Source organism: Procambarus clarkii, chromosome 84 (genome assembly GCF_040958095.1).
Source record: "Procambarus clarkii isolate CNS0578487 chromosome 84, FALCON_Pclarkii_2.0, whole genome shotgun sequence".
NCBI classification, from domain to species: Eukaryota; Metazoa; Arthropoda; class Malacostraca; order Decapoda; family Cambaridae; genus Procambarus; species Procambarus clarkii.
In genome coordinates this window covers 10,789,689-10,803,897 of record NC_091233.1, presented here as the reverse complement: position 1 = coordinate 10,803,897, position 14,209 = coordinate 10,789,689, and the positions used below count along the sequence as shown (strand labels likewise).

Here is a 14,209-nt window from a genome sequence, read left to right as displayed (position 1 = left end):
ATATCAAAGTTTAGTTTTTTCTTTTTTTGATAAAGTAAATTAAATACACATAAAACAGCTAGGCAAAACAGCACAAGCAGTGATCCATAAAGTACAAACAAACATGAGAACAACAGAGAAAGGAGACATTAAACAGAAAAACAAAAAAGCGTACAAGAGGAAACATGAAAAAGACACAGAAATGATATGGTACAAAATAAATACAAATCTAGTAACACAAGCGAGCCTGAAGGGCTACACAAGCAGAACTAAAAGCCAAGACAGACAGGAAGTCATAACCGAAACACGTAGGAACCAGCAAACACACACACACACACAAACAGCCCTAGAAACAACACAAGCAACAGAACACAATACACAAACAGCACAGCACAGCACAACCAAAAAAAAAATTGCACACGGAACACACACACCGCCCAACAGGGCAAAACCGAACACGTGGACAAAACAGACATAGAACCGAAGACACGGTAACAAAATCACAGACATTGAGTATACAATCAAACACAGGCACTAGCGATACATGTCCGGAGACTCCTGTGCTGGGAAGCGCAAGCAGTACGCCTCCCAGACCAGCTGGACGTCTTCGGACACCGGTCTACCAGGAGACGCACAAGGCCGAGGCAGCCAATCAGGTAACCCCTAAATAAACCCCCTTTAACCTGGGTACCCAAATAGTCGACGAGCACCACGGGCCCTCACGCACCCTGGCGTCCCAAATGAGGTCCAAAGCCCATGATTGAGGGACCACGCCCCCGTCGGCCGCGAGCACAGGAAAGAGGTCCACACTAGGTGGTTTCGCACTGGAATCGGCACTGGGAGGTGCTCCGGGCGCCCCACAGGGCTTTGTACTGGGCGGCGTACGAGGCTTCGCATGAGGCTTCACACAGGGCTGCACACTAGGGGAACCCGCAGAACTCACAGACGAGTCGGGGCCCCCACCACCGAGCTCAGGAGCAGAGGCACCTTAGCGCACATCCTTCCATAAGACCACGATGAGGTCCCGTTCGGCATGAGCAACCTCCCACCGTGGGGAGTCATCAGCAGTAGGTATAGGGGGCGACTCCGGAGGCAGCACAGAGACCCCCCACAGCACCGCTAACCTCGGCAGGAGGCGCCGGATCAACGTACTCTTGCATCTCCACCCAAGGCACCCCACGAAGGGGGAGACACACTCCAGACCCGCCTCGAACGCTTGGAGATGGGGGCTGCCGGTCATCCGAGCTATCACCCTTATCATCCCGTAACACAGCAGAACTCTCCAATGGATGCACCTTCAAGGCCCGGCCCCTGAGAACCACAGCCTCTACGGCCGGGGGCACCGGACCACACACACAGCAGGAGACTCCTCGCCGCAGATATTCAAAGGGACAGGAGACGCTGCATGGAGGGACAGAACAGGCATAGGCGGCCGAGACGGGGCGGGCTGGGGCGACAAGGGCAGGGACGTCGAAGGTGGGGAAGCCGGCGGCAGGGGCGAGGCCGCCCCAAACCCCATGTCAACATCCACACCACCACCCAACACCGGGGCAGAAACCAGCAAGGAATCAACAAACGGTGCAGCACGTGGAGACAGGTCAGGGGCCGATAGCGCGGGAAAATCCTCCTCCCGGAAGAAGTTAACAGTGGCGACCCGGCGTTCCTCACACCCCGCAGCCAGGTGACCCGGTAGGCTGCAGGACAACCTCGGACAAGTCCGAGGTTGTCCTGCAAGAAAAACAGTTGATGATGGACGGTACAGGATCCCGGAGGTGCATGGCGAGAGTGCGGGTCTCACATGGGACTCCCTTCCATCTCCTGGTAGGGACGGCATTCATCCTCACATGTAGGACCCGCCCAAACCGGGCAAAGTACCGACGTAGGAGATCCTCAGGGAACTCAAAAGGCATCCCATGCACTGCCACATACGTCGTGGCTCCACAACGGTCTGAGAGGGTCACCGACCCACCATCTCCAGGAAGATCGAATGAGCACCCATTATAGCGTATGACGAGACGTATAAATCGTCGGGGAGCTGAACTTGACAATCGCCCGCCGTCCAGCAAGCAGCTGCACACCACATACAGACACCACTGGGACACGTAGCATATCAATCATTGCCACCTACACAGCGTGGTAGGAAGCAATCCAGAGAACTCTAGCCGTGTAATGCACGATAACAGCGAATAACGTGGATGTGTGCGAGAAAGTCAAGACAAGAGGCACTCACACATGATGTAGCACGCAAGACTGTCCTGATAAAATGGTACGACCATGTTGACGGCCAGGAGCAGGAACCCAACCAGGGAGGTCAACACGTAGCTCAGCTGGAGCCGCCCCGCCAGCGTCTTCACCTGCAGGGGGAGGGGGAAGGTCAGGGGGCGCCAGGGTAAGTTATGTTAGGTTAGGTTACCTAACTGTCATCAGTCATTGGCGAAGGGATCTGATATAGGTATTAGTGTAACTCCAACTGTAAGCAGTTACTTACACAAGGTGCACCAGGAGACTGGTGTTGGTATAAGTTAACCTCCAAACTGTTAACATTGTTACAGTCTTTCATGCCTACATTTATTAACGATTTGTTTTGAGTCTTACCACTGTAGATTCTAGCACAGCACTTGCGCATTATATGTGATCTAAAGCCATTATTAAAACGTTTTACAAGTGTTTTTTTGTGATTCAAAGTTTCAACAAATTGGGAGATCTCTGTAAACCTTTGATTCGCTAATGACGTCACTATAATATAGCCCAGACAGTCAGGCGTCTTTGACAGTCAGGAGTGAGCAGTAACGTAATCAAATTTTGTTTCAGAAATGTTAGACGAAGGTGACCAGGTTAATGACGTGGAAGCAGCCAGCACATTAGAGAAGCTAAGAATGTCTTTATGAGGAAGACAGACGTTCATTCAGTAACAAGAGGAATGGGAGAAAGAAATACCACGTGGTGCTGTGGGATTCTATCCTCAATGTCATTTTTTTTTAATTTTTGTAAATGCAGTTTTTTTTTTTTTTTAATGAAATGGAGGTTGCTTAGCTGCTGTTGATGATGACCGTCCGGTCGTGTTAAGCTTGTTGATGGGTGATAAAGGGTTAGTTGAATTTCGAATTTAGTTTTAGAGTTTAAGGAGGATGTTTTTTATATAAATTTATAGACTTTTAACTGGAATGATATTTTAACAACTTTTGTAAACGACAGGCTATAGTTAACATTGTTACATGAACTATCAGTGTTTCTACTAAAAGCATTGTTAATAGGAGCACTATTAAACCTGAACATCTATAGCGATCTCTGTATCATAAATAATATATACTAGACAAAGTTTATCATGAAAATCAATCATTTTTGTCATTGATTTTTAGAGATGCTGATAATAGCTGATGGCGGTAACATGACGCACCTTTCTGACGGAGTAGCCTTTGTTGACCTTCTGGGGGAGGAGGTACAAGGTGGTGGCCACCAGGGCCACGCAGGACAAGGTCAGCAGCACCGCATTCACCCACAAATTTTCGCTGTTCACGCCCATGTCCATGGACGACCTTATACACATCATCACCTTCAGATGTTGGACTGTAGCGTTCCCGAAGTATTCAAGGCAGTAATTCTCACGTTTGATAGTTTTATTATTAAGGCGGCAGCCCGCGTCCATATTTACCAGCTGTAGCTCCTGGTTGTCCATCATCTCCCCGTAGTCCTCGGAGGACCTCCTACCCATGTAGTAAACATGGTAGAGGTTTTCAGTTTCACAAGTAGGGAAAGAGTTATCAGTCAGCTTTGTTAGATTAGCTGCACTAAGCAGAGGGTCGTGCAGTAGTGAGAGTCCCAGACTGTCGGTGACGCAAGTATCAATCTCCATATACTGGCCGTAGGGACAACACTTGGGTACGTTCCCCACCTCGGTGTAACACTCGATAGCAGTTGTTACAGTGTGGTTGTCTGGGCCGCGATAATCATCAACACAATACCGAATAGCAAAGGAATTTTTTGCTTTTATGTCTACTTGGGGATATTGAGGCTTGCTCTTCCACCAGTGAATATTAGAGTCACTAACATTGATCAGCTTTTCAACGCAATGGCAATCATTGGTTCTAGCAGGAATACCAAATTTAGGTTCCATTTCTTCCAGCAACTGTAACATATATGGCGAGACATCTTCCCTCGAGGCACTAATGCAGCCAGACTTAGTAAGTATATGGCCGCGGGGGCAGCATTTGTAGGAGGAGTCAACGGGACATATAGATGCCTCAGCCACCATCGCTGGAGTACCTTCTCCCCATGAATATTCAATACAGTAGAGTGAGCTCGGGTAACACTGCCCAGACTGACGTTCACACAGTTGGTTCGAGGAGTCGAGAAAGGCTTGGTCGGTGCTGACTCTTCGGGGCTCACCGTGCCTGCAAATGAGCTTCGAGGTGTTCCAGTGGATGGACGTCACTCCTGGGTAATTCCTTGTGAATTCTTGCACTAAATCATTATAGTCACTCACATTGGACGACCTCGGATGACAGTGTTGATCAGTAAGGTTGAAGTATTCGTTGAGGCCGCAACACTTCCTTGTGGAAACCTCAATGGGTCGTAAGGGACAGAAAATTTTGCTAAGAATGCCAGAGGAAATATTTTCAGCACCTGGAGCTTCCATTTCCAAACAGTAGTGATCTTGATCATAATTAATTTTTGATTTAAGGTCTCTTAGGTAACCAAAAGGTAAGATGGAGTGAGACGTAAAGTCAATTGGTTCACGTTTTTTTTCATCACCAGGGTCTTGGCATTGTCCCATTATTAAAGGGACGATCCTCAGGTTGTTATTCACATTCTTCTCCAGCAGGCTACGCACCAGTATTGTGAATGCTGTATTGTCCTCCAGCGTTTCACGTCTACGAATTTTAAAGTTAAAGAATTCATTGATACCGAAGCACTTCCTCACTAGCATCTCCTCAGAAATGTCTTCAGCAATGGTTGAATTTTCATGTTTTCGTGAGTTCGATTTCAACATTGTTTTTTGACCATCAGACTGCAAGAGAAAGCTTTCCTTGTTCACTGGAACATCATCATGGAGTGGGACGCGCCTGTATCTCTTTACTGTTACATTATTAGTACTTTTAGCAGGTACAAATCGTATTGGTTTCTGGGATCTAACATGAGCAGAATTACGCCTTAAGATGTTAGTGTTGGTGTTTCCGATCATGTGATCACTGTTCACTAGTTCTTCATCGTCTTGTGCGTGGCCTGCCAGAGTCATATTCATTAACGGGTGTATATTTCTTAAAGTTCTGTTGATGCGAGTGTGCTTCTGATGGGGGTCTGAAGAGACGTTCAGTACACTTGTTCTCATCATAATATCATCCACTGTGTTATGGCTTGTCGCAACTGCCCGCACAACACTGTCTTCACTTACACCCATTATTGGCATGTTCAGTTGGGTGTTGTTCGCGAGTGCTTCATCAGCATCATGATCGTAGCGACTTGGCTCCTCTTGTGTAACAGGTGTCTTGATCTCCGAGTTTTTCACGAATATTACTGTATGATCGTCACCAACATCACTTCTTCCAGCAACTTTGAGATGATTCAATGCGCCATGAGCACCTGCTGCATCTTCTTGAGAGACCGGGAGCTGAGAGACGCGCGGCGGCAGTGGTGTTGGTACAGAGTGGGTTGTCATGTCCGCGTGTAGACTCATCAGTGAGTTGCCAGCAGAACTGTGTGTAGGTTGGCTGCACCAACCCTTTGTCAGTAGCCAAAACATTATGAACATTGAGACACATGTGGAAGGCAACATGGTGAAGAGCTGCCTGCCCGACACACACCGCCTGCGGAAGAAAATGACACTTAGATTTGCAGTAAAATGAAAGTAACTTGACCACATTGGGTGTTATTGCCCATGTGGGAATTAAATATATAACATAAATCCCTAAAATTCTATATAAACTTTGCCCATACAAAATAAATACATACACACACACACACACACACATTGTATATATATATATATATATATATATATATATATATATATATATATATATATATATATATATATATATATATATATATCGTACCTAGTAGCCAGAACGCACTTCTCGGCCTACTATGCAAGGCCCGGTTTGCCTAATAGGCCGAGTGATTTTCTTTATTTTTAATAAATTGTTTCCAATTAGTTCATTGGAATAATTATTATTATATTATATTAGGAACATAATTTATTGACTTAGTTGTGTTAGTTTAGGTTCGATTAAGGTAGGTTAGGTTAGGTAGGGTTAGTTAGGTTCGGTCATATATCTATGTTAGTTTTAACTCAATTTAAAAAAAATTAACTTATACATAATAAAATGGACAGATTTATCGTTTCATAAGAAAAAAAAATGAGAAAAATATATAAATTCGGGAAAACTTGGCCTATTAGGCAAATCGGGTCTTGCATAGTAGGCCGAGTATGACGTTCTTGCTACTACGTACAGCATATATATATATATATATATATATATATATATATATATATATATATATATATATATATATATATATATATATATATATATATATATATATATAATATATATTATGTATATATTATATATATATATATGTCGTACCTAGTAGCCAGAACTCACTTTTTGGCCTACTATTCAAGGCCCGATTTGCCTAATAAGCCAAGTTTTCCTGAATTAATATATTTTTTCTATTTTTTTTCTTATGAAATGATAAAGCTACCCATTTCATTATGTATGAGGTCAATTTTTTTTTATTGGAGTTAAAATTAACGTAGATATATGACCGAACCTAACCAACCCTACCTAACCTAACCTAACCTATCTTTATAGGTTAGGTTTGGTTAGGTAGCCGAAAAAGTTAGGTTAGGTTAGGTTAGGTAGGTTAGGTAGTCGAAAAACAATTAATTCATGAAAACTTGGCTTATTAGGCAAATCGGGCCTTGAATAGTAGACCAAAAAGTGAGTTCTGGCTACTAGGTACGACATATATATATATATTATATATATATAATATATATTATGTATATATTATATATATATATATATATATATATATATATATATATATATTGTGACGGGAAAAATGTAGGAGTGTAGATGTTCGGCAGTCCTCCTAATGGCCACCTGGTACATTGGCTGGTGTCAATGCCTGTCACATTTACAAAAAAAAGAGACTGCTTGGCTGTTTGTCTGTGGTAAAGTAAGGGAAGACACGCAAAACACATAGTATGAATAATGAAACTTTAATTAAATAGAAAACAAAGTTATGAACAAAAGAATCCCTTGGCTATGTACAGTACAAACGAACAAGTCAAAAAATATAATATAAAAATTAGATATAGGAATGACGTTACTCTAGGATTAATATAAAGACAAATTTTGTATAACAGGTGCTGAGAATAAAGTGCTAGCGGAGAAACATCCACCTGATACACAGCGTATATCAGTTAGTTGTTCACTGCTTGAGAGCACAAGGATATTCTGACTTCAATGGCTGGTTCAAGCCCAGACATCAACTCAGATAGAGGGCGCTGAGGTGCAGAAGTGCAGGTGTGCAGTCGGCGAGTCACCAATCAGGAGCAGGCAGGCTGGGAAGGGTAGTTGGCTGGTTGATGACAAGCCGGCGTGGAGGGAGTGTGGAGTAGGGGTTTAGGGTACGTTTTGCCTCCTGGTCAAAACGTTTTGTGCTACTGGTAGACGTATCTTGAAGGTAGCATCTTATTCTTGTATATATGTAAGTAACTTTATGTTGAGAAGAGCAGGCTCAATCTCTCTTGAAAGAGATTATCGTCACAACTCTCCCCCGAAGCCTGCTCTAATTGGTGAAGTTACGTCTTCAGATGGTAGTGGTAGGTGGAGCTGCCTCTAACTCATAGACTCTGGAGATGGCATCTGCTATGTTTTTGTCAGAACCGTTGATGTAGAAGATCTCCAGGTTGAAATTCTGCAGATATAAAGCCCATCGTAGAAGTCGTTAATTGTTGAATTGGGCTTGCTGCAGGAAGCGTAGGGGATTGTGGTCCAAGTAGATGATGGTAGACCGATCGAGCACCTTGCAGGTATGATTCACAGTGCTGCAAGTTCAGGACGATGGAGAATAGCTCCTTTTCGATAGTGCTGTAAATCGTCTGGTGTGGTTTAAACTTTTAGCTGTAGTAGCTAACAGGTAGAACCTCCTCGCCTCGTTGTTGCATCAGGACACCCCCGATGCCAGTACCACTGGCGTCAACATGGAGGATGAAAGGCTTCGTGATATCTGGCGAGGCGAGAATAGGATTAGAACAGAGCAGGGATTTAAGTTGCTCAAAAGCAATGGTTTGCTGAATGGTCTAATGATACCGTTGCTTGGGGTTGGTTAAAGTGATCAATGGTTTCGCTACCGTACTAAAATTCTTCACAAACCTACAGTAGTAGGAGGCAAGACCAAGTAGTAGGAGGCAAGACCAAGGAAGCGCAGGAGCTGCTTCCTGGTGGTAGGCTGTGGGTAATGCTGGATGGTTTGAGTGTGTATGTTTAACGGAGCTATGCTGCCACTCCCTATCTCATGACCAAGATAACGCACTTTACCTTTAGCAAACGTGGACTTGCCCAAGTTGATGGTGAGGCCGGCTGTCAGGAGCTTGGCAAACAATCGTTGCAGCTGGAGGAGATGTTCGCTCCAGGTGTTAGTTGCCACAACGATATCATCCAAGTAGGCATAGGTGTTATCTAAGCCATGGAGGACGCGGTTGACAGCTCGCTGAAAGGTGGCCGGGGCATTACAGAGTCCAAATGGAAGGCGTTCGTATCTGTAAAGGCCAAAGGGAGTGGTGAAGGCAGATATTTCCTTAGCTCGCTCTGTCAAACATACTTGGTAATATCCTTTGAGTAAGTCTAGCTTGGACAAATACCGAGCATTACCAATGGCGTCAAGGATGTCATCTATTCTAGGTAATGGGTAAGCATCCTCGACAGTCACAAGATTCAATTTCCGGTAATCGGTACACAACCTCACTTGCGGTTTCGGCACCAAGATGCAGGGTGAAGCCCAAGAGGACTCACAAAGGGGTGGCCAGCCCATGATCCAGGAGGTACTGAACCTCAGCACGCATGACTTCCTTTTTGCTAGGGCAGATTCGGTAGAAAGGTTGACGAATCGGCCGGGTGTCAGGGAGTAGCTGGATGTCGTGCTGAACAACATTACACTCCTCTGGATCATCGCTGAACAACTTCTGATGTTCCTTGAAGATTCTGATGAGAGGAGCACTATTACTGTCCTGCAAATAGGTATGAAGATCATTAAGGATTTCCGAGTTGGAAGGCACTGACTCAGTGTTAGTGCTTTCGGAAGGAGAAGCAGGGAAGGTCTCACTGTGGAGATATGGACCTTTAAATGTGGATAATGATACCAATACAGTGGGGGGAGTCCCTTGATACTGCTTCAGGAGGTTGACGTGGCACAACTGGGTCTTCCGCCGCCTATCTGGAGTCTCAAGAACGTAGTTGTGGTTGTTTCTGCACTCCTTGATGCGGTAGGGCCCTGAAAACTTTTTTTGCAAATGGAGAACCTGGGATAGGAAAATATGCCAAAACGAAGTTTCCTGGTTTAAATTTCCTTAGTTGGCTGCTTTGGTCAAAATGAGTCTTCATCCTCTGCTGAGCTTTTAATAGATTGTCTTTAGCAAATTTACGTACTCTCTCTAGAATGTGTTTTAAGTTTTGAAGAAACTGGGGCACATTCGAATGGTCACTGAAAGTGGCATTACGTAGAGAGTCTTTCAAAGCTTTGAGAGGAGTACGGCACATACGTCCGTAGAGCATCTCATAAGGAGAAACTCCTAGAGACTCATTGGAGAGACTTCTGAAAATGCATATAATGAGGTAAAGTTGTTTATGCCAGTCCTTCAAGGTTTCATTGCAAAATTTCTTTAGGAGTGCTTTAATAGTCTGATGACTATGTTCAAGAGAACCCTGTGAAGCAGGATGATAGGGGCTGGACAATACCTGTGTGATGTTGAACTCTTCCAGTGTCTTCTTGAAGAGATCACTGGTGAAGTTGGTGCCACAGTCACTTTGAACTTCTCTTGGAAATCCATACTGGGTGAAGATCTTCAATAGTTGTTTCACCACAGTAGCAGCCGTAATGTTCTTTACTGGAACTGGTATGGGGAATCTGGTGGTAGGACACAGGATAATTAGTATATGCGTTGCCAGAACTGGTCCGGGGTAAAGGACCAACACAGTTTATGATGAGTCTGTGGAAAGGTTCTGCAGGCACCTGGATAGGAGTCAAAGGAGCCTGGGGAATAGAGATGTTAGGTTTACCTGCCATCTGACATGTATGACACTGTTGCATGTAACATTTGACGTCTTTAACCATACCTGGCCAGTAGTAGTCTTGTCTGATTCCGTGGTAGGTTTTGTTAAAACCATAGTGAGAAAGTGCTCCGTGGGCCAGGTGTAGAATATTGGGCCGTAGGCTGGTGGGAACCACTAGTTGTTCGACATTTGCCCAATCGTCATCCTCCTTCAGCTTACTGGGTCTGTACCTGCGGTACAGCAACTGATTCTCTAGGAAGAACCCAGGAATACTGTCAGGTTGAGTCTCAGCCTGGAAGAATAATGGTGTTAATGATGGATCCTCCCTCTGTAACTTACGGAATTCCAAACTAGTAAGTTTCGGTGGTAGATTCTGAGGGTCATGAGGGACAGCGGTAGCAGTAGAGTCAGCTGGTTGCGGGCGTGCAGCTGATGCACGGGTGGTCACCAAAACCGGAGGAGAAACTTCATCACTTTCCTGGACCTCTGCTGAAACATACTTAAAGATGGGATTGTCCACTACAGAGTTACACACCTGGGGTTTGTCCATGATGATCAGGTTGGACGGTTGCAGATCTTCTGCCAAGTCGTTGCCCAGGAGAAGTTGCACTCCAGACATGGGAAAAGGCTTTTCCCTGATGGCGACTTGGACTTCACCGGTCACAAAAGGACAATCCAGGTGGACTCTGGCGAGTGGATACGGAGTGGTAGCAGTGAGGTCAGTGATAAGGACGGTTTCCCCGGTGTAGGTGATGTTAGGCACAGCTGATTTCAATATTATTGACTGAAGAGCCGCTGAGTCCCTCAAGATCTTCAATTTGAAACGTCCCTCCGAATCTATACCGTTGGTAGAGACAGTTCCAGGATACAGGTGTTTGCTGTAGAGAGAAAGATCATTAACAGGAACACCAACATTCACCACAGGCTTACCTGACTTAGGAGGAGTTGGTTTGGGTTTAGTAGTTTCATTGTCTTTGTACTGAGCCTTCCCACATTTATCTATGGTATGTCCATAGAGTTTGCAATACTTACAATACAATTGAGAGCTTGCTTGATCTTTACTTACTCTATACGTCGTACATATTATAATAATGTGAAAGGATTCGCCCAAAGAATGTGTTATGTTTACCATATTTCTCTGGGTTTGAGAATATTGTCAAGGCCTTGAAACTTTTTAATATAGATGTATTGTTTAGCTACGAAAACACTGTTGGTAAGCTATTAGTTAGGAACAGCCCTCGTAGTGATAATTGCGTCATTTATAAAATACCTTGTAAGGAATGTAATAAGTTCTATGTCGGGCAAACATCTAAAGATTTAAAATGTAGAATATCGCAACATAAATACTCTGTAAGACATGGCCAATTGTCTAATGCTTTGTTTGTGCATTTGTCAGAAAAAGCTCACCAAATTGATTGGGAGAGTGCTTCTTCTATAACAAATTGTAAAAGCACCTATAACAGAAACATAATTGAATCTGCTTTGATACAGATCACCAAAGAAAGTAATTTGAATATTAGCAGTGGTCTATATAACTTAGATCCATTTCTAATAGATCAGCTAAAGGGCGATTTAAGTAGGATCATTGAAAAACATTTGTCTCACTAATTTATTGTATATATTTACCTCTTTATGTTATAATTACCTATGTATTATGCTTGTATGTCTGCTGTATCAGATGGGCCATTGGGCTACATCGGATGGGCCAATTGGGTGCATCTGATGGGCCAATGGGCCGTCTGCGTTGTCCAAGTATTGTACCTCACCTTACTTCACCACTCTCTCCTGCCTATTTATACCCATCACTCGATCTGTAAAATGACCTTCTGAAGATGTATTTAATATACGAAAGTACTTAAGGAAATTCCTGTTTCATTTTTCCTCCGTGGTCTGACATTGTCACATTCTTAATCACGTGTTTATTTTCGTGATATATATATATCACGAAAATATATATATATATATATATATATATATATATATATATATATATATATATATATATATATATATATATATATATATATATATATATATATATATATATATATATATATATATATATATTGGTGTATACTGGCAGCAGGTTTTCTTTCAAACATGTTTCATTGAATATGACCGCATATTCTGTATTTATTATTTTCTGGTTTAGGGCTTCTATCCCTCTAACTATTTTCTTAGCATCAGGGCTTAATTGGAATAGGAGTTCTCCAAAACTCATTTTCGTACTTTTAAGGTGAAGAAAAGAAGTGATTTACTATAGAGTGTATTACACTTATCTGTATAATTTGCACGACGTTTCGAACCTCCATGGTTCATTCTCAAGTGAACAGATCTTACAATACTAGTTGATTTTATACCCGCATTAGGTCAGGTGATAATACAATGAAGGTGAAAAACATGGGGGGATACATAAGGGATAAACATAGGGGCTGCAGAAGGCTTATTGGCCCATACGAGGCATCTCCTATCTAAACACAAAGATTAATCCAGTGTAATTGGCCTGTTATGTTGGACATTGTCTTCTGTGTTGGCATCGATATGTTCTTGTCTTGTCCTTACTCTCATGGTGGGTAGAGTAAATAGTTCCGTGATTTGGGTGTTCATGGTAGGTCGCTCTATTCTTATGTGAATTGCCTCAAGAATTTGTAATCTTCTTGAATCTTGGGTTTTGTCTATTATGCAAGTATTCTTGTTCAACATTTCTCTTGTTAGAGTAATGTCATGGGCTTGTCTCATGTGATTCCTAGGGGCACCAGATTGAAGATGGCATGTCAAACGCCTCGTCAGCTTGGTCGACGTCATACCTATGTACTTACATTGAAGGTTACATCCTTCGTGGGGGCAAGTGTACATGTATACAACGCTTGACTGCTGTAGAGGGTTCTCCGTCGGCTTCGGGCTGTTTTTGATAAGGAGTTCGGAAGTCTTCTTGGTTTTGTAGAATATTATCAGGTTTATGTTTTGGTTAGGAGTAGTGCTTTTTACTCCTTTACGGATTATTTCTTTCATTATTCTTTCCTCTTTTATATGTTCACTGTGCATGGTTGATTTGTAATATAATTTTATTGGGGGTGTTGTGGTTTCTGTTCTAGGTTCTGAATTATACCAACGGTCCAAGTGTCTTCTTATAGCAGCGTTTATTTCCGCATTGCTATATCCGTTGTTCACCAATACCTGAGTTACTCTTTCAAACTCTCTACTCACGTTGCTCCATTCAGAGCAGTGGGTAAGCGCTCGACGAATATAAGCATTGAGAACACTGGCTTTGTATCTTTGGGGGCACTCACTTCTACCGTTCAGGCATAATCCTATGTTGGTGGGCTTGGTATATACGTTGGTGCTTAAAGAGGTTCCTGTTTTTGTTATTAGTACATCCAAGAATGGCAGACTGTTATTTTCACTATTTTCATGTGTAAATCGGAGTACTGACTCTCTCTCTAGGTGTCTTTTTAGGTCAATTAGTTCATCTGAGTCTTTTACTATTACGAATATGTCATCTACATAACGGCAGTATACAGTTGGTTTTTGTCTGCTACTGAAGACCCTATCTTCGATGGTTCCCATATAAAAATTAGCAAATAAAACTCCTAAGGGGGAGCCCATTGCTACTCCGTCTATTTGTAAATACATGTCTCCTTGTGGACTGATGAAAGGGGCTTCCTTTGTACATGCTTCGAGAAGACTTTTCAAGTGTGGCTCAGGTATGTCTAATTTGGGGGTGCTCTCGTCTCTGTATACTCTGTCCAGTATCATTCCTATGGTTGTGTCGACTGGGACGTTGGTAAAAAGGGATTCAACGTCCAGGGAAGCGATGATTCCATCGGGCTGGGTAGATTTGATCAATTCTAGGAAATCTGCTGATGATTGTAGACTAAACTTACTTGGAGTGTATGGAGTTAGGAGTTCATTGAGTTTCTTTGCCAGGTGATAAGTTGGGGTTGGTA

General features: G+C 43.1%; 1 protein-coding gene across 1 annotated transcript; it reads right to left on the bottom strand.

The window, feature by feature from the left end:
• Positions 1-2,189: 2,189 nt before the first annotated feature.
• On the bottom strand, positions 2,190-5,635 carry LOC123752074 (uncharacterized). Its single transcript, XM_045734144.2, has 2 exons — positions 3,377-5,635; positions 2,190-2,333 (listed from the first exon to the last, which is right to left on the bottom strand). The coding sequence occupies exons 1-2, from the start codon at positions 5,633-5,635 to the stop codon at positions 2,190-2,192; spliced, it is 2,403 nt and encodes an 800-aa protein (XP_045590100.2).
• Positions 5,636-14,209: the final 8,574 nt, after the last annotated feature.